This window comes from Protopterus annectens, chromosome 2.part0 (genome assembly GCF_019279795.1).
Source record: "Protopterus annectens isolate FY-2018-M chromosome 2.part0, PAN1.0, whole genome shotgun sequence".
NCBI classification, from domain to species: Eukaryota; Metazoa; Chordata; order Ceratodontiformes; family Protopteridae; genus Protopterus; species Protopterus annectens.
In genome coordinates, this window is record NC_056728.1 from 896951999 (window position 1) to 896971807 (window position 19809).

A 19809-nucleotide genomic window follows, 5' to 3' on the forward strand; every position below is an offset into this window, starting at 1 on the left:
TGTTGAGCAGCATGACCCTCATATTGCATTTGTTTGTAGTTGTTATGGTGGGAATTTGGAACGCTGCCTAAAAAGGCAATGTAGGGTGGCAAGAGTCTTGGCCAGTATCCCTGAAAAGAGGTCACTAGCATAGTGGGACTATCTTGGTCAACAAATAATAAATAAATAAAATAGTGTTGTACCTGAATGTGGTGGTGAAGTGAGAACTGGGTTGTAGGACAAAACTCTCATTTTATTGGTCTGTATCTCATCATTGCCTGTGGTCACGAGCTTCCCACAGTGAGTAAGTGAGAAGATGAAATCACTGATACAGCTGGCAGAAGCGAGATCACTTTGTAGGGTAGCCAAGCTTTTCTGTGGTAAACTCAGGAGCCATACATTCCAGATGCATCTCATAGTGCAGCCACTGCTCCTCTGGTTTGAGAGAGGTTATTTGAGGTGGTTTGGACACCTTGTGAGGATTTTTTCATGAACCTGTTGTGGGACGTCTACCAGGTATGACCCACAAGGAGGAGAGACACTAGAGCAGACCCAAGACACTTTAGAGGAATTGCATCTCATAGCTCGTATGGTAATGCTTGGGAGGTCCCGAAGAATGAACTGGAGAATGTTGAGGATGAGGAAATTGGTGTTCTCTGAGCTTACGACTACCACATTTTCATTAATACAAGCAGTTTCAGTAGTACATGGATGGATAGTATTGTCTCCTTTGTGTGACTTGTTGGAGCTTTTCATCATGGGAAGGGGGGGTCCTGGTGAGTGACGGCCTTTACTTTTTCAATCCATCTGACACTGTGGGGGCATAGCCATGTTTGTCAGTAAATTCCCAGATACCAGAAAAGTACAACAAAAGATAGCAAGGATTATGCTCCTGTTTACAGCTGAGTTTGGCTGAGAGAGAAGTGATCTGACATTGAGAGTGAGAATATCAGTACTGCTTTGAGATTCTATCTGGCACAGATATTCACCTGCAATATTTAAAGAATGAATAAATTAATGAACGAATTGCATATTTTGTTTCACTTTAGAAATTTATAACTGTCTTACATGTCAAATTCTAAACAGATGTTTGGAACAAAACGGGCGCAGTTAAGATCATCAGGTGGTCACCAGACTGCAGTGTTGCTATGGTTACATGGGAGTGTGGAGGTCTTTCTTTGTGGAGTGTTTTCGGAGCTCATCTCATTTGCACTCTGGGCGAAGATTTTGCGTGAGTAGTTTGTGTTTTACACTTTCTTCTTGTTTTCTGTTCTTCCAGGTAGACATTTTTAAGTGTTAAGTCTGTCATTCTAATAGTCTGATTTTTTTATCCAAGCTTCATTTTGGTTAGAGCTTGTTAATGTGCAGCTGTTATTGTTGCCTCAAACAAGTTTGGTTCCCAGTTGAGGTGCCTTGTGTGAGGAGCCTGCATGCCCTTTTTGTGTCTGTGTGGTTTTCAGTGGGGTCCTAGTGACTTTCAACATTTCAAAGACAAAACCTCCCTAAGTGTACTGCACAAGAATTTAACAATGTCTTTGATGGGGAGAGGAACTGGGAGCTTCATTTTTCTCAGTTTTCTTAAATATAATAATGCACAACAGTGGGAAAAGGATTAACAACCTTGCAAGGGCCAACACGCACAATCTGCATTCTCACAGTTTCATTTTTAAACTAGAAATTTTAATCACAGAACTATGTAATTTAGGGTAACAGAACTTGGGAAATACATGTAGATAAATAGACCTTGACACTTGCAGAAATGCTACATCAGTGATGAACTAGAATCCTATTTAGGATCTGATCTTTTCCTTACAGTAGTTGCTTTGCCAGGTCATTTATTTTCCCCATGACCCTAAATTGAGTAACACAGATGTGATAGAGTGAATGAAAGGATCCAACTGAGGTTGTAGAACTGGTTTTCTTATTGTTTCTTAAGGTTTCAGCATTTTCAAAGTAAATGACAAATGTGGCAGCTAAATGCAGATTTATTAAGATGTATCCATACAAAAATTTCAGAGGCTTTTCAGAAGTGGTACCTTTATAATATATTTTTTGCTTTTATTTGTTCAATTTATTTATTATTTATTTTATTTATTTTATTTTACATTTGTTGACCGGGCTAGTCTAGCTGGATCAAAGTCCATTTTCAGTAGAGGCCCGGGGAGAAAAGCTCCACAGATAAAAGCAAGGTAATTGAAAAACATGTACAATACACTTATGAGACAGGCAATGAGTAAAAATACAATGATATTAGTCCAGGTCTGGTTATACAAATCTAAGAAAAAACAAATAATACCAACTACGTAATAAGTACGGCATTGACTACTTTCAGTAAAACATACCTTCCAGCTGCCTGAAGGCAATACAAACCCAGTCACTGTTGTGGCTTCCTGCTTGTTACAGTATTTTCTGATTTTTTTTTTTTAAATTTAATTTTGTATTAAAATAAAAAAAAAATCCATGACGTTGGAAGTTCTTTTTTCCTTAAGGCTGGGACTAGTTTTTCAACAGTTAATACATTTGCTTTATTCATGTTTTTTTATTAACTGCCTTATATAAGAAAATGATGTATACTTTTTTGTGATTATTCTGAGTCACACTAAGTCACTGACTTCAAACAGCTGTATAGAAGGAATAACGAATATTCTGTCCTAACTACTTGCTATTCATGTTTTTTTATTAACTGCCTTATATAAGAAAATGATGTATACTTTTTTGCGATTATTCTGAGTCACACTAAGTCACTGACTTCAAACAGCTGTATAGAAGGAATAACAAATATTCTGTCCTAACTACTTGATTCGCTTAAAACCTGTTAGTGTAGTCCCCCTAACCATTAATTGAATCCTGTGCCCAGTTGTTAAGGTAGCTTTACGGAATGACTGTTGCAGTCATGCAAGAAAATGAACAATCACCTTGTCTTAGGCAAACAAAAAACAGATTTAAATTCAGTAAATGTAGCCAGTTATCTAGTTTAACTTTGATTAAGTTTCATGAAACATTATGTACACTTGATGGAAACTCCTTAGTTTGTGTTTTAGCCTTTTATAATGAAGTACAATGGAATCTCCTGATTTGGAGATGCTCCCTGCCCTAGCCTTTGCAAACTTTTTTCCTTTTTGGCCTTCCCCCTCAGATATAAAGCCTGCCTCTTTCTCATTTGATTTCTACTGGCTGGTCATAGCCATATTATCAGTTGGGCAAGAGTTGAGCAGTAACAAGCCGTCATTCTTGTGGCAGCTCAGATTGTTTTTTGTTTTTCATTATGCTGTACCCACAGTGCCTCAGCATTCAGTGTGCCATGATGCCATTATGGTCTTGTATAGGGTAGGTTTGTCAGTGCATTTCCCATATTTGCAGCAAAGCTGGAGCACTGATCTTTTCTGTAAGTTGTAGCCCTAGAAGAGAGTCAAGTTACCCACGTTTCTGAAATGTAACTCAGCAAAATATCACTCATTTGCACCTCTGGACCCAAACTCTCATGGTAACTTTTGCACCTTAGCTGTTATTGTAATGCAATGGAAATTATCATGTACATGCAACAGATATAGATGTATAATTCTTAGACCCAGAGAATATGTAGAAATAGTGAAACAAAATACATTGTGCAGACCCTTTGCCAGCATCAGATAGCCCCCTTCCAGTCTATAGTTTGAGAACTCCACATTTACACTGATTGCAGATAGCAGCTGTGTCAGTGAGCAGTGCCTTGCTGATGCCCCACTTCATTTGTTGATTAGTTACTCATCAAACTGGCAGTCAGAAAAAATCCTTTCATATATCACTTCAGTGATAAGAGAACTTTGCTCCCCACTCCGCCTTTCAGATATTGCTGTCATGATTATTTCCCCACCAAGCCTACCAGCATTTAGAGACAACTGTCTAACCTTCACCTGGCTATTTTGGAAGTAGTATTCCTTGCCTAGCTCTTCACACATCCTTTCATTTATGCTTATTAAACATTTATTTTTGCTTATTCCCTTACTCTTAACAGTAACAGATGTAATTTTTAACCTGGCCTATCTGGCCTCCCAGTGCATAACTTCATCTTACTGTGCCATGTCAGTGAATGGATTTTATGACTACGTCCCTTTAACTTTAGTGTAATCCCACAGATACTGTAGATACTTATGTTACAGACCTAAAAAATGTAACCAAAAACTTTAAATCTGGTTAGCTGTTTGATTCCTAAACCAAAGGGTGAAAAGGTCATACAGGCAAACCATTCCATAAAAACTCCTAAGAAAAACCCAACCACCCTGAAGTTTTCACAGTGTAATACCTTAAACCTCATGTGATGAAGGCCCTTGAGATATACGCATATGACATCTAAAGAACATAGTGTTTCAGCTACATAGCTTCTGAATGCCCATGACTTTTTACTTCTTAAGTCTTCATGGGTACATTCAGGCCATTAAAGTTGAACTCCACAAGCTGTGGGCATTCATGTTTTGGCCATTTTAGTGACCTCATCAACACAACACATTCATCCATACCCCCATTGACTTCAGTAAACTTGAAGATGTTCTTCGTGTTTCACTGCTGTAGTCCTAACCATTGGGTTATCCATGCTGTTGTAGCCTTCACTCAATCCGAATACCAGAGTCAAGGTTTTGTGCGTCAGCTGCTGTCACTTGCTGGGTGATGTCAGGTCATCTGAGCTATAAAGGAGAGCAGGCAGCACCATTACCTCAGTCTTTTTTGCCATGGAGCCCATAGCAGAAGCAATTCGCAACGTTTCCGGTCGGCTGTTTCCAGATTTCAAACTTCAGCTGAAAATGTCTAAAGCTAAGTACCCCATTGGAGATCCTTCCTTTTTCTTGCACTAACAGATGTCCAGAAAAGTCAATAACTGTCTCGCCTGTGGAAAGCAAATACCACACCGTAGCTTCCATTCTTAGTGCGTCACTTGCTTAGGCCCATATCACGATGCACCCCTCTGTCAGTTCTGTGCCCTCTTTAATGCTATAACTATTCATTGTAAAGCTCTGTTTGTAGCCAGTTATTTTTGTTTTCCATCTCCGATTACCGATATAGCATCCGTCAGTCAGCAAACCGCAGATCTTCCAAAAAAAGGTAAGGATAGAGACAGACTGCATAAGGCCAAGCCTTCCGACGACACCACAACTAAAAGGGTTGTCAGTTCTTCGGAATTCATTGAGGTGCTTTTGCATCCCCTGATAACTGACTCATTTACTTCGCAGGCCTCTACTGAGATCTGCATGCCACAGATGACTGCATCGTCTTAACAAGCCTTCGGCTGTCTCTGCCTTGGTTGGGTCCAGAGCTGCTATGCAGGCACCAGCTTCTGAGGACAACGCTCGCACTTCAGAATTCACTTCAAGGCCTTCGCCATCTCTTCCGACTAACACACCAACAGCACCGAGGGATACTCTTCAGGCCAGACTTAGAGCTACTCCAAAGAAAACAGCAAAAAGTTGCCATTACACTACTCCACCCCCTCCTCAAACTAGAATGCTTAAAATGGCAGAGGATCTCATCAGTTTCATCCAGGGTAATCAGGCCACTGCATCCAAAAGGAGAAGGGAACCTTCTCCAGACATCCAGTTGGATTAAGACTCAGAGGGATCTCACTCATCTTTTTTTGAAGAGGAAAATCCTCTTACTACCTCTGAAGACTCAGATGCAGAAGAATCTATTCCTTCTGCATCACCTCCGGAGGACTTTTCCTTTGGGGAAGCCCTCCACATTCTCAGGGAACACTTCCAATGGGAATCAACGGATTTCCCTCAATCCAAGAAAAGACTAAGAGTTTCTGGACCTACCCCAGCACAGGCCTCTGGCCATCCCACCCATCTTGGAGGTGGTAGATGATGTTTACCAAAAATCCAGCCTTACCCCTGACACTCTTCCACCTGCCGCCAGAAAACATGACCAGTATTACAGGATATCTGACTCTCATAAATTCCTTTACAGAAATCTTATAGCAGATCCAGAGGTTATTACTCGGGGCCCTAAGGGAGTTAAGGCTACCTCTGCAAAGAATCCTACTCCCTCAGACAAAGAATCCAGGGCCCTGGACAGATGGGGTAAAAAAAGTATATACCTCTGCAACTTTAACTATAAGGGCTCTCAACTGTCAGTTCCATACGTTAAAATATCAACAGCACACTTTGGAACATTTGAAACAGAAAATTTCTACTTTACCAGATTTTGCCAACAATAAAGAGAGAGCAGAATTACTGCACTCTTTATCTTGGATGGCAAAGCAATCCCTGCACTGTGGATTTGATGCCCTAGAAGCTTCTGGCAGGGCAGCAGTGACAGGAGCTGTTATCAGAAGACATGCATGGCTGAAGGAACAACCTCTCCATCATGTCAAAGCTAAAATCATGGATGCCCCTCTTGACAAAGACCACTTGTTTGGACAGAAAACTGAAGAGGTACTTAAAAAGATGAAAGACAAAGCAAAATCGATGCAGACTGTTAAAGATTTTCTTCAAGTACAACCTCCTAGGTTCAACAGTAATTTTCCGTCAAAACACTGGTCCTTTCCTGCACCAAACAGGCAGGCACAATGCAAAACACGTAGGGATAAGACCCTCCCAGGACTCAAACTCAGGGCCTGCAAAGAACAAAACAGTAGCCCCCCATAAATACTAGAGCAAGGAGTTCAAAAGCAACCCTGTATGGGAAAAAACTCTCAATGACTACCTTTCCCATCTCTGCCTGCCTCCACCACACCAAAGCTAGGAGGAAGGCTGTCTCTGTGCAGAGAAAATTGGAACTCTATAACAAAAGATCAATGGGTCTTAAAAATTATTGCTCAAGGGTACAAATTCATTTTCCAAGAACTACCTCTTCCAAGAGGATACCCAAACGTACCTGCAAACCAGTGGTCAGAAGCACTAAAACAAGTGCAAACCTAATATACCTAGAGGCAGTAGAACCTGTACCTCCCAAACAAATTGCAAAAGGATTCTATTCCAGACTATTCCTTGTTCCCAGGAAAGAGGGTACTTGACATCCCCTCCTGGACCTATCCTTTCTCAAAACCTTCTCGGTAATCCCAAAATTCAAAATGCTTACCTTACAACAGCTTCTACCAATGCTGCCAAACAAAGCTTGGATGGTCACCTTAGACCTAAAGGATGCTTAACTGCACATTCCAATAAGGGAATCATGCAGGAAAGTCCTGCACTTGAGTAGGTTCACTATACTTTCATTTCTCTGCTTTGCCCTTTGGCTTATCTACTGCTCCCAGAGTATTCACCAGATGTCTAGCTCCAGCCATTGCCTTTTGCAGGCAAAACAGTGTACAGATTTACCCTTACCTGGATGACTGTCTCATCATGGCATTCTGCAAGGAACTGCCCCTGCTGCACCTCCCATTTGTAAAAAACCCTACTCATCTCTCTGGGGTTCACTATCAACGAAAGGAATTCAAAACAGACACCTACCAGGAAAATCATATTTCTGGTTGCGTTACTGTACACAGTACAGCAAATGTCCTTTCTGTCCCCAGAAAAACAAAGTTTCCTATAAAAATACTTCACTACTCTGGCCTCCCAAACCCAGCTTTCTGCCAGGAAGTTCCTACAAGCTCTAGGGTACATGGCCTCATGCATCCTCCTGGTACCTCTTGCCAGACTACACATGAGGAAAATTCAGTGGTACCTAAAGAACCTATGGTGTCAACACTCAACCTGTGGACACCTCCCTGTCTGTGATCCTTTGCCTCAGATCCGAGTTCCTTTGGTGGGTCCAGGCCTGTGCTCTGAACAAGGGACTGCCATTCACCCTCCGTCCATCTAACCAGACCTTAACTACAGATGCTTCGGACATGGCCTGGGACACCCACCTAGAAGGCAGATGTGCCCAAGGTCTCTTGGATGCACAAATACTGTCCTTGAACATCAGCTAAAAGGAAATGATAGCAGTACAAAATGGTCTGGCATCCTTCAAACCCTACTTCAAACCAGGGGTTCTTCTCACAAAAACAGACAACACCAGTCTTGTGGTACATCAACAAACAGGGAGGGCCACAATCTTATCCCCCTTTGCAGACTAACTATGAACATGTGGCTAGCAGCCTCATCCATGGGACTACATCTTATAGCCCAGTACGTATCAAGCATCAACAACACCCTGGCAGACCGCGTAAGCAGAAACCTGCTGGACCCACATGAATGGCAAATCTACAGAGACAATTTTCTGAAAATTACCCACACATGGGGGACCCCTCAGGTGGACCTTTTTGCATCTCATTTAAATCTCCAAGTACAGAAATTCTGCACCAGGGAGTACCATCACCTGGCCTTTCGATGCCCTGACCTTCCCTTGGAATACCCTCTTTGTGCATGCATTCCCACCAATATCTCTCATTCCAAAAGTACTAATCAAGATAAGGGAGGAAAAACCAAGAGCAATCCTCATTGCCCCAGATTGGTCCAGACAGCATTGGTACCCACTGCTGTGCAGCCTATCTCACCAGCCCCCCTGGCAGCTACCTCTTATACCTCACCTGCTATCCTGGGGGGGACAATGCTGCATCCAGACCTTCAGACACTCAAGCTCTCAGCATGGCTTATTCTACCAAAACCAACAAGGAATCTATGCTAAACAAGCAAGTCCTTGACATCACAGAACCTGGAAGGCCCAGCACCAGAAAATCTTATGCTGGAAAATGGAAAGGATTCTGCTCCTGGAGTCTGTCCAAGGGGGCAGACATGCATCTGCCGTCCATTCCTCCTATTCTAGATTATCTTGCTGAGCTTCCTAATAAGCGTCTGTTCTTCTCCATAAAGATTCATGCCTCTGCTATCTCGGCAAACTTTGATACAGAACAGCCATTGTTCTCCCATCCTCTTTTCAAACAGTTCCTTACAGGAGCCTCTAATATCAGGCCTCCCAGAAGACAACCCACCCTAGCCTGGGACCTGAACTGTTTTAGAAAATCTTACTCTGCCTCCTTCGAGCCTGCAGCATCCTAAGAACTGAAGTACCTCTCTTGGAAGACTGATGTTCTTCATGTTTCACTGTTGCAGTCATTACATTTGGGTAATCCTGCTAGCAGGTTGCCCTCAGTCAGCCTGAATTCCAAAGTCCTGGATCCTGCGTCGGCTGCTGTTGCCCCTTCCCTGATGTCAGGTCATCAGAGGTATAAAAGATGCGTCCGACACCATTTTCTTTAGTCTTTCTTACCGTGCGGTGCCCGAAGCAGAAGCAGTTCGCAAGTGCCAGTCAGCTGACTCCTGAGATTTTCGTGTTCGAGTTTCAGATCCGAAGTCTTCAATAAAGCTAAGTACCCCGTTGGGGAAACTTTTTTCTTGCTCCAGACCGATGTCAGAAAAAGTTAATTGTATTTCTTGTGGAAAGCAAATACCTCATAAGGACTTTCATTCTTACTGTATTCCTTGCCTAGGCCCTGATCACAACATTGCTGGTTGTCGGTTCTGTGCTAGATTTAACCAACGCACTATTAAGCGTCGGTATGATTTTGCTTTAAACTATTTTGGACGCCGGTTTAATTATCTAGAAATGTCGTTGGATAGCCATCCGACTACCAGAGTTCACAAAAAATGCAAAGAAAAGGAGAGCGACAACTGAGGCCCAAAACCGATGACTAAGCTTCTCCTAAGCCAGTTGCCGGTTCTCAGTGAGGTGCTTTTGCAGCCCCTGACGCCCGCTACTTTAGAGTTGCAGGCCGTACCAACTCCCACATGGAGTCGGCCATGCCGCTGGAAACTCAAGATATTGGAGCCTCAGAATACTATTCCTTCAGATGGGTCCGGAGCTGCTGAGCAGGCACTGGCTTCTGAGGGTGTATTCAGACCTAAACATCTTTACATTAAACCAACCTCAGCTTCAAAGGCAAAGACTAAAGGACCTCCTAAAGCAAATAAACAAACTCAAGAGCCACGTGGACAGGCCTCTATGCCCAAAAAAACAGATGCTCAAAATGTCCGAAGACTTAATTACCTTGATCAGGGGTTCCCATCCCCCTCCTTATGAGGCCTAGGCAGGAGGCTGACTATGAATCTTCAGATAAAGTTTCTATTTCTTCTGATTCCTCTTCTCATTAGGAATATTCTCTTCCCCTCCATGAGGATTCTGATGCTGAAGAATCTATACCTTCAGCCTCTCCTTCAGAGGACTATTCTTTTGGGGAAACCTTGCATACCATGAAGGAGCATTTCCACTGGGAGAGCCATGGTTTTTCAGAATCTAAAAAGAGGCTCAGAGATTTCCTTTTACTACTACAACACAGGCCACTAGCCTTTCCACCGGTGTTAGATATTGTAGATGATGTGTTTTCGGAGTCTAGTCTTACCCCCGACTCCTTACCTCCAGCTCCTGTTACACCTGACAGATATTACAGGGTTCATGACTCTCATAAATTCCTTTTTAAAAACCCTGCTGCAGACCCAGAAACTATTTCACAGGGTCCCAAAGGAGTTAAGGCTTCCACCGCAAAAAAAACCCTACCCCCTTTGACAGAGATTCTAGGGCACTGGATAGATGGGGAAAAAAGGTTTACACATGTGCTACCTTGGCTATAAGGGCCTTAAACTGTCAGTTTCACATGCTCAAATATCAGCAACATGTCATGGCATTGCTTAAACAGAAAATGTTATTAAACTCTGAATGTGCAGAAAACAAGGAAATGCAGGATTTATTGCATGCAGCTTAACAAGTTGGAAAGCATACTTTGCAATGTGGTTTTGATTCTTTGGAGGCCTCCTGCAGGGCCGCAGTTACGAGTTCTGTAATTAGGAGGCATACTTGGTTAAAGGAACAAAATCTGCCTGATCATGTCAAAGTTAAATTATTAGATGCACCTTTACAGCATGATACTTTGTTTGTTAAGGCAGAGGAGGTGTTAAAGAAAATGGAGGACAAAGCTAAATCTATGCAAACTGTCAAAGATTTTTTACAAGTAGAGCCACCTAGGTTTAGTAGACACTGGCCTACAAAGAATTGGTCCTTTCCTGTGTCAGACAGACCTCAAAGGGGCAGATCCAGATGCCCTAGAGGCAGATCCCTGGTGCAAGTTTCCTACAGGTCAAAGCAAATGGGGTGCTTCTACCTCCAAAGTTGGAGAAGACAAATCACAACCATACAGGAAACAGTCCCAATGACTTCCCCCTGCCTGCACCAAGCACTTATCTCCTGGCAGCACCCTTGGGGGAAAATTAGCACTTTTTTCTCAAAATTTGCACATTATAACCCAGGCCAAGTGGGTTCTAAATATCGTGTCACAAGGGTACAAGTTTCATTTCCATACCCTGCCAAAGGCAAACGGCTGGCCAGATCTGCCAAAAAATCTATGGGCAGAGGCACCAAAACAAGTCTCATCCCTCATGGGCATGGGGGCCATTCAGCAAGTACCAGACCAAGAGCAGGGACAAGGATTTTACTCAAGACTGTTCTTGGTACCCAGAAAGGTCAAGACCAATACTGGACCTATCTATTTTGAACACATTCCTGGATATACCAAAATTCAAGATGATGACTTTGCAGCAGCTTCTGCCCATGCTGGGCAAGAACGCTTGGCTGGTGACTCTAGACCTAAAAGAGGCATACCTGCATGTCCAAATCAGACAATTATGCAGAAGATGCCTCAGATTCAAGGCAGGACCAATGCATTACCAATTCTCTGCACTGCCCTTTGGCTTATCTACTGTGCCCAGGGTCTTTACAAAGTGCCTGGCACCAGTAATTGTATTCTGCAGACAGAGAGTAATACAAATATATCCTTACTTGGACATCTGTTTTATTCAAACAGAGAACAAGGACATTCTTCTACAGCATCTGACGTCTGTGAAAAGACTTCTAACATGCCTAGGGTACACAGTAAACGAAAATAAATCAAAACTAGTACCCTCTCAAGAAATAATATTCCTGGGTGCAAGCTTAAGTACAACTGCCCAGATGGCTTATCTCATGCCAGACAAACAAAGGCAACTGACTACCTATTTCAAAATGTTGGCAACAAAGGCCCAGCAAGAAAAATTCTTCAGGCTATGGGCTTCGTGGCATCCCACTAATTCCATACGCAAGACTGCATATGAGGAAACTTCAGTGGTACCTAAAAAGTGTTTGGACTCAACATTGCCACAGCCTGGAAACTATGATTACTCTTATTCTCTGCCTACAACAGGAGTTTTGATGGTGGGCAAAGGCTTGTCACCAAAACAAGGGACAACCATTCACATTATCCCCCAGCCAGGCAGACATTAACAACGGATTCATCAGATTATGCCTGGGGCACCCACATGGTAGGAAGATGCATTTAGGGCACTTGGTCTTCAACCCAAATGCATCTACATATCAATCAAAAAGAGATGTAAGCCATTCAGAATGCCCGACAGCTTTCAAGGACCTACTTCATCCGGGACAACTACTGATAAAGACAGACAATACCACGGTCATGTGGTATATAAACAAGCAGGGGGCACACATTCTTAACCCCTTTGCAGACTAGCCATGACTTTGTGGGACACAGCATTAACTTACCAAGTACATCTGCAGGCATAATTCCTGCCAGGAAGAAAAAAATACTCTGGAAGACGAACTAAGCAGAAACCTCATGGATCCCCACGAATGGCAGCTGGATCCACAAGTCTTCAGCATGATAACAAGGAAATGAGGATGGCCCGGACATGGATCTGTTTGCCTCCCCTCACAACTACCAACTAAAAAGATTCTGCACAAGGACTTATCACAGACAAGCATGGAAAGTGGACGCCCTATCTTTCAACTGCCTTTCCCCCACTGCCTCTCCTCCCCAAGGTACTCCTAAAGGTCAGACACGAGAAGCCAAAAATTATACTGATTGCCCCAGACTGGCCCCGCCAGTACTGGTTTCCAATCCTAAAGAACTTGTCTCAATGCCCAGCTTGGACCTTACCTCAAATACCTCATCTACTGTCCCAGCAAAACAATCATATCCTGCACAGCCAACTCAGGACTTTAAACCTGGCAGCATGGCGGATAATGTTAGTCATACAAAACACACCTCTCAGTAAAGCTGTGATGGATGCATTTTGGAGGCCAGAAGGCCTAGTACTAGAAAATCTTATGCTGGAAAATGGAAGAGATTCTATGCTTGGAACCAGGCACAAGGAACTGATGCAGCTGTGCCAAATATTCCTCAGATTTTGCAATACTTAACTGAGATGCTGGACAAAGGCCTATCTTTTTCATCTATTAAAATTCATGCCTCTGCCATTTCAACATTACAATACGGAGCCACCAGTCTTTTCTCATCCTTTATTTAAAACAGTACCTCAGAGGAGCCAAAAATGTAAGGCCTCCACGGAGATCACCAATGCTAGCATGGGACCTCAACTATGTCTTGGAAAAACTCACCCTGCCTCCTTTTGAGCCAACTGCTCCTGCTGATATAAAGTTTTTATCTTGGAAAACAGCTCTGCTCCTAGCAATAACTTCTGCAAGACGAGTTTCAGAGCTACAGGCACTCATGGCTGTGGAACCTTTTATCATTTTTTATCCAGACAGGGTCTCTCTGAGGACAAACCCAACATTTATGCCTAAGGTTGTGTTCAGTGTGGCTCTTAACCAAACTATTTATCTGCCAACTTTTTATCCAAATCCACAGAACAAGGGGGAGAAAATTCTGCATTCTTTGGACGTACACAGACAGCTTAGATTCTGCTTGGACAGAACCAAAGTTTTCAGAAAGACAGAGCAATTACTAGTGGGATATGCTGCAGGATCACAGGGAAAGTCTATCTCAAAGCAGACTATTTCAAAGTGGATAGACCACTGCATTCATTTCTGCTACTTACACCGTGGCAAGCCAGTGCCTAAGGGCATTAGGCCACATTCAACCAGAGCTGCAGCCATTTCAGCTGCCTTTCTCAGGGGAGTACCAACCAAGGACATTTTAGAGGTTGCTACTTGGAGTTCAGTGCACACCTTTACAAAGCACTATCATCTGCCACTCTACTCTAAATCCAGGGCAGGCTTTGACACTGCAGTTCTGCAGGGCCTCATAGCTGCTCCTAATGCTGTTTAGCTCCAGCCTCCCATCCATAGCTTTGGGACTCTACCCAAATGTAATGACTGCAACAGTGAAACATGAAGAACTTAGTACAGTTGTGTACACTTAACATAAATATAGATGCTTGAGTGTATTCACTGTTGCAGTCCAGGTTACCCACTCACCATCCCCCTTTCTTCTGATAGAACCTATCTTTCCTTCTCTGATTTATACAACTTGTGGTGTATTTGCTTGTAGATGAAGGTAAAGTTTATATTGGTGCATGTATTTATATATATAAATTTTGGCTAGCCTTTTAGGGGGCACCTGACGTCTGGGGCAAGAAAAACTAAAGAAAATGGCATCTGCCACATTTTATACCCCTGATGACCTGACGTCAGGGAAGAGGCGATAGCAGCCGACCCAGGACTTTGGAATTCAGGCCAACTGAGGGCAACCTGCCAGCAGGAGTATCCAAATGTAATGACTGCAACAGTGAATATACTTGAACATCTACATTTATGGTAAGTGTACACAACTGTACTTTTTTTCCTGGCTATTACTTCAGCCAGGAGATTATCAGAGCTTCAAGACTTAATGGCCATTGAGCCATTTATCATTTTCCATGCAGACAGGGTCTCCCTGAGAACAAATCCCTCCTTTATGCCAAAGGTGGTTTTGGATGTTGCCCTCAACCAGTCCATCCACCTACCCACCTTCCTCCCTAACCCTCAGAGCAATGGGGAAGGGATACTGCATTCTTTGGATGTGCACAGGCAACTCCGATTTTATCTGGAGCATACAAAGACTTTCAGGAAAACTGATCAGCTCTTGGTCAGCTTTAAAACAGGGGCACAGGGAAGCCAATATCCAAACAGAGCATTTCCAAATGGAAAAGCACACTGCATCCACTTTTGCTACTCTTTGCATGGAAAACCTCTCCCTAGGACCATCAGAACCCATTCCACTAGGGAAACCTCTACTTCCACAGCATTTGTTGGAGGGGTACCCACCAAGGACATCCTGGAAGCTGCCACATGTACTTCAGTGCACACCTTCACCAAACATTACCATCTGAACCTATTCTCAAAAGCTAGGGCTGGTTTTGCCTCTGCAGTTCTGCAGGGCTTGCTCACCTAATGTTAAGTTTCTATCAACCTTCTACCCTTCTCTTCAGCTTTGGGAGTCTTCCCAATGGTTAAGACTGCATCAGTGAAACACAAAGAACATAGTACAGTTGTGTACACTTACCATAAATGTAGATGTTGGAGTGTATTCACTGCTGCACTCATGCTTTCCCTCCCTCCTTCCCCCTGATATCTGCCTTCCAAGGAGAGAGACATATTTCTATGGGGTCTCTGACCCAAGGACTACTAATTATTAAAACTGGACTTCTTTGGTTGGTTAAGGCAAGAAAGTGTGAACAGAATGCAACTGAATAAAGTAAACAGCGACGGTGGGGCAAGCGGAGGTAACGTAGCTTGAACAGCTGCTAGCTCCGGGTGGTATTGTAACAAGAATAGCTGCTTGCTCCGGGTGATGGTATAACAAGAATTGAATGTGCTCAAATAGCTCCGTATCCTTAAAATAGACAGTCTTCCTTTGAATGTGCTAAAATAGCACCGTGTTCTTAAAACAGGCAGCCTTCCTTTTGGAAACAGTTCCCTGCAGAAGCAATTTGCAAACCCACACTGATGATTACTAACTATATGCGTTACTCCAACACACCGCACCAAATCTCCACACGAATCAAAAACAGAAGAAACCACTCGGTCCAGAAGTATAGTATAAATCCAAGATTTAATATGAAACAGCACACACTAGTTTAGCGCTTTCATCTGCTAAACAACGCAGACTTCCTCAGAACTAGTGTTACCCTTCAAAATCATCCATTTTTAAAAAACATTTGGCGCCAATGCTTTAATCATTTCTTAAAGTGACAAAACATGATGCAAAGCACACATTAAATATTATTAATAAAACTTTAAAAAACTTTTTTTAAAAAACTACACATATATATTGTTTAATATTTAATGTGTACATGTATTGATGGTCCTAACATAAAAACAATACTATACACTTGAAAACTGTATTAGCCCTCTGAAAACACCGTCTTAGTGCTTTGAATACCAGCATTTGATGTAATATGCTGTAACTTATTACTACACTAAAGCTAAACATTAAACCAGTAATGAATGTAATAGAAAGATTACGAATCCAAAATTAAAAAAGGTTTAATACTGATAAAGTCGTTGATACCTGGACTTCTAGTGGAGTCTGTCAAAATCTGCCATTTGCTCTCTTTGCTGGCCAATCTATTCTTCCAATCACCCCCAAATGGTCCTTCTTTTTCTTGATCTATGATAAAGAATGAAAATGTATGTTCCTCTCCAAATTCTTTTATGTGTCTAAATAATGCATTGTTGCAATCCTTCTTTTGAATTTTATAGTAATGCTTTCACACGCTTCCTAAGCTCCCTTTCTGTTTTGCCTATATAATAGGCAGAACAGAGTTTCCCAAACTGGTAAAGACTGCATCAGTGAAACACAAATACTTCTAATTACAGTGTTGTTAATGTCACCCAAAACCACTCTACTACTGATGTTAATAAACTTGCATTGTTTGCATCGTCCACATTTACTGGTAAAAATCTTTCCTTCCTTAGTACTCACTTTTGTTTGCCTTGTAATTATTAAAACTGGACTTCTTTGGTTGGTTAAGGCAAGAAAAACTGAGGTAATGGCATCGCCTGCTCTCCTTTATAGCTCTGACATCACCCAGCAAGTGAAAGCAGCCAACGCACAAAAGCTTGAGTCTGGTATTCAGACGAACTGATGGTTATACCACAGCATGGATAACCCAATGGTTAGGACTGCAGCAGTGAATACACTTGAGCATCTACATTTATGGTAAGTGTGCACAACTGTCCTTTTTGGTGCTATTTGAATATCTTGTGAAAAGAGTTGTTCCATGTCGAATATAGTGTTTGACTTAACAGTGAACCTAAATGTCAGTCTGAGAGAGAAAGAAGGAAACATCATTCCCATTCTGTTGTGGTTATATATGAGTGGCGGCGGGTTCCTCAGGACATTGTTTTAAACGAGCTTTATTAACAGAAAGAAAAACAGTGCAATCCAATATCTGTAACAAAAAAAATCACATTTCATTCTCACTGTATGTTTTCACTGTTAACCATTTATACCCAGTAGCATTACACTTATCCTCCTTATGTCATCCCTTATTACTTATCCCATAGGCATACCATAGTCCTTCTCAAATGAACTATTTCCTTCAAGACACAGTGCCTAGCCACCAAAATTCTCACCTCCGATCTCAATTCTTATTGTTTGTCACATGTCAAGAAGCATAGGGGTCCTATTACTTGTCCTGTATTCATATTCTGGATAGTAATGGTGTACCTGCATCACTGCACATCGTTCTGTTTGTAATTCTCATATATTCTTACATGTATTTGTTAATTTTTCTGGTGATTTCCCATTCTTACAGCCTAGCATGCTAGCTTCTCCACCTTCTGTAGCTCAGAGACCAACATTTTTAAATCAGTAATATTGGAAGGGTCTTTTTGTTTCCATCTTCTGGTTATGGCTTTTTTGCCATCAAAACATTTTCCGGACTTTTTTGGCATCCTCTTGGGATACTGTTCTCCCAATCAAAAATGTAATGAAGATTTTTTTTTATTGGATAATGTTGCTTAATTACCTCATCCATTATTTCCTGCACCTGCCTGAACAATTCTGTTACATTCCCAGAATCTTTGCCCCTAAGAACTCTGATGTCCATCACATCTCCAAAATAAACTTGTCGCCCCAGCGTTCATCATTGCTAATCACTTTTGTATGTAGAAGTACTTATGTAAACGCTTCCATACAAATATCCCAAAATGCTTTGCCCGCATACCTCATCAGTTGACTTATCTGAGCCCAATCCTGTATCCTTACTGTACTATCAACTTCTTGAGCCCATACTGCTCTTATTTTTCCAGTTATGTCTCCCCTGAGATCACATCAGCTTTTGTAGGCCATTGATAAAAATTCTGTAGTGAGCTCCCTTCTTTCCTTTAACTCTAAAAATGATTTCAGTTAGACCAGGCACTTGATCCCATCTTCCCTTGCTCAATTGTGTCTTCCTCCAAAGTTTTGCTGCTGCAATATAGTCATATCTCAGCATCTGTGGGAGCTGAAATTCATCCCTTGTCTTGCTTCAAGACTTGATTCATCTTCCCTATGCCAACTATTCAATGGGCATGATTACCACGGATGCTTCCCTCCTAGGGTGTGGGAGCATTTTTAAGAGAAGATGGTCAAAAGCACATGGACATCAACAGAGGCCAAACTTTTCATCAACATGCTGGAGATGAGGGTTGTCCTTCTAGCATTGCAAGCCTTTCAGGACTTGCCTCTCCATGGGTATGATCACAGTTCAGCATGTTGGAGGTCTGCTACTTCAACAAAAAGGAAGAACCCATTCATATCTGTTGTGCTGGCCACGAGAGTTTGACAGTGGTTGATGTCTTCCCAACACCTTCTTGGTGCAATGCATATACCAGCGAAGTCCAGTATTTTAGCTGAGCAGGTCCATTTTTGTGCCTCAAGCGGTTTTTCAATTTGGTGGCTGTTGAGTTATTCAGCTGCCGGGGACCAGCCGTACTCCAATCTGTTTGCTACCCTGTTTAGTACCAAGTGCAGCAGCCATTTTACCCAGATCCCCCAGGAGAGAGGGCCACCAAGGGGAAGCTCTTATCTACACCTAGCCCCTGGGCCTCCTGTATACTCCTCAGCCCATTCCTCTTGTATCCAAATTCCTTCAGAAAGTGACCTAGTGCTATGCAGAAGTGATCATTGACCTCACCAGATATAGTTCCCATTCTATGCCCTCACTTGGTGCACCCTTCCTTCGTGCTAGAACGTCTTACAAAAATGCCTTTTTTAGCCATTCGGCCAGTATCACTCAGATATCAAAGCCCTAAAACTGATTTCTCACTTCCAGTGATGGCCAGAAATTCCAGATTTTCTTCTTGTCTGTTCCACATTATGTCTCCCTCCCAAAAACTGGCTTCTGGAAAATTTTACATAAGCAAGTAGAAAAGGTTCTCTACATGGGCATCCTGCAAGACGTTTAACATCTCCTTTGTCTTCTATATTGGATTTTTTGGCAAGTCTGTTTCAAGAGTGTGCTACCTATTCCACTAATGGTTCAACTGGATGCTATTTCTAACTTGTGTGTGGGAGAGAATCAGTCCTGTTGCCTCCTTGAAATTGTCTAAGGCTTTTTGCAGGGTGTCTTCCTCCTTCGACTTTAAGAGATCCTGTTCCACCTCATGATATTATTGTTTTACTTTAGGCCTTAACCAAGCCCCTTCTGAACCTGCAACTTCACTGGAGTTCAAATGTCTTTCTTGGAAAACACCTTTTCTAGTAACCGTTACCACATCAAGGAGGATTTTGTTTTTTTAGTCACTGTCATGTAAGCATCAGTATTTGGTATCCCGCAAAGATAGGGTCTCTCTTCAAAGCAACCCTAATTTTCTTCCTAAGATGGCTTTGGAATGTGCCGTAAGTCAGTCCTAACTTTTTGAACAAAAGGAGAATATACCTTACATTTGTTGAATATTCATCGCCAGCTGCAGTTTTATTTACATACCCCCAAACATTTTAGGAAAACTGACCAACTGTTTCTTTCCTTTTCCAAGATTAAATTGGAAGATGGTTTCTATAAATGTACTAAAACAAGAATAGTGGAGAATGGTGCTGGCTAGGTAAGGAGCTAAGTTACAGTAGATAGGGCCACAGTGCAGAGCTGTATACCAGAGAACCATGATGCACAAGCTGGTCCAACTACT

At 42.3% G+C, this 19809-nt stretch overlaps 1 protein-coding gene across 1 annotated transcript in view; it reads left to right on the forward strand.

The window, feature by feature from the left end:
- The window catches only part of RIC1 (RIC1 homolog, RAB6A GEF complex partner 1), a 2584659-nt gene that overhangs the window by 340899 nt on the left and 2223951 nt on the right, over positions 1–19809 (forward strand). Inside the window, exon 9 of the mRNA XM_044061149.1 lies at positions 1066–1210. Within this exon, the coding sequence (XP_043917084.1) occupies positions 1066–1210 (145 nt within the window). The remainder of the gene's footprint in view (positions 1–1065; positions 1211–19809) is intronic.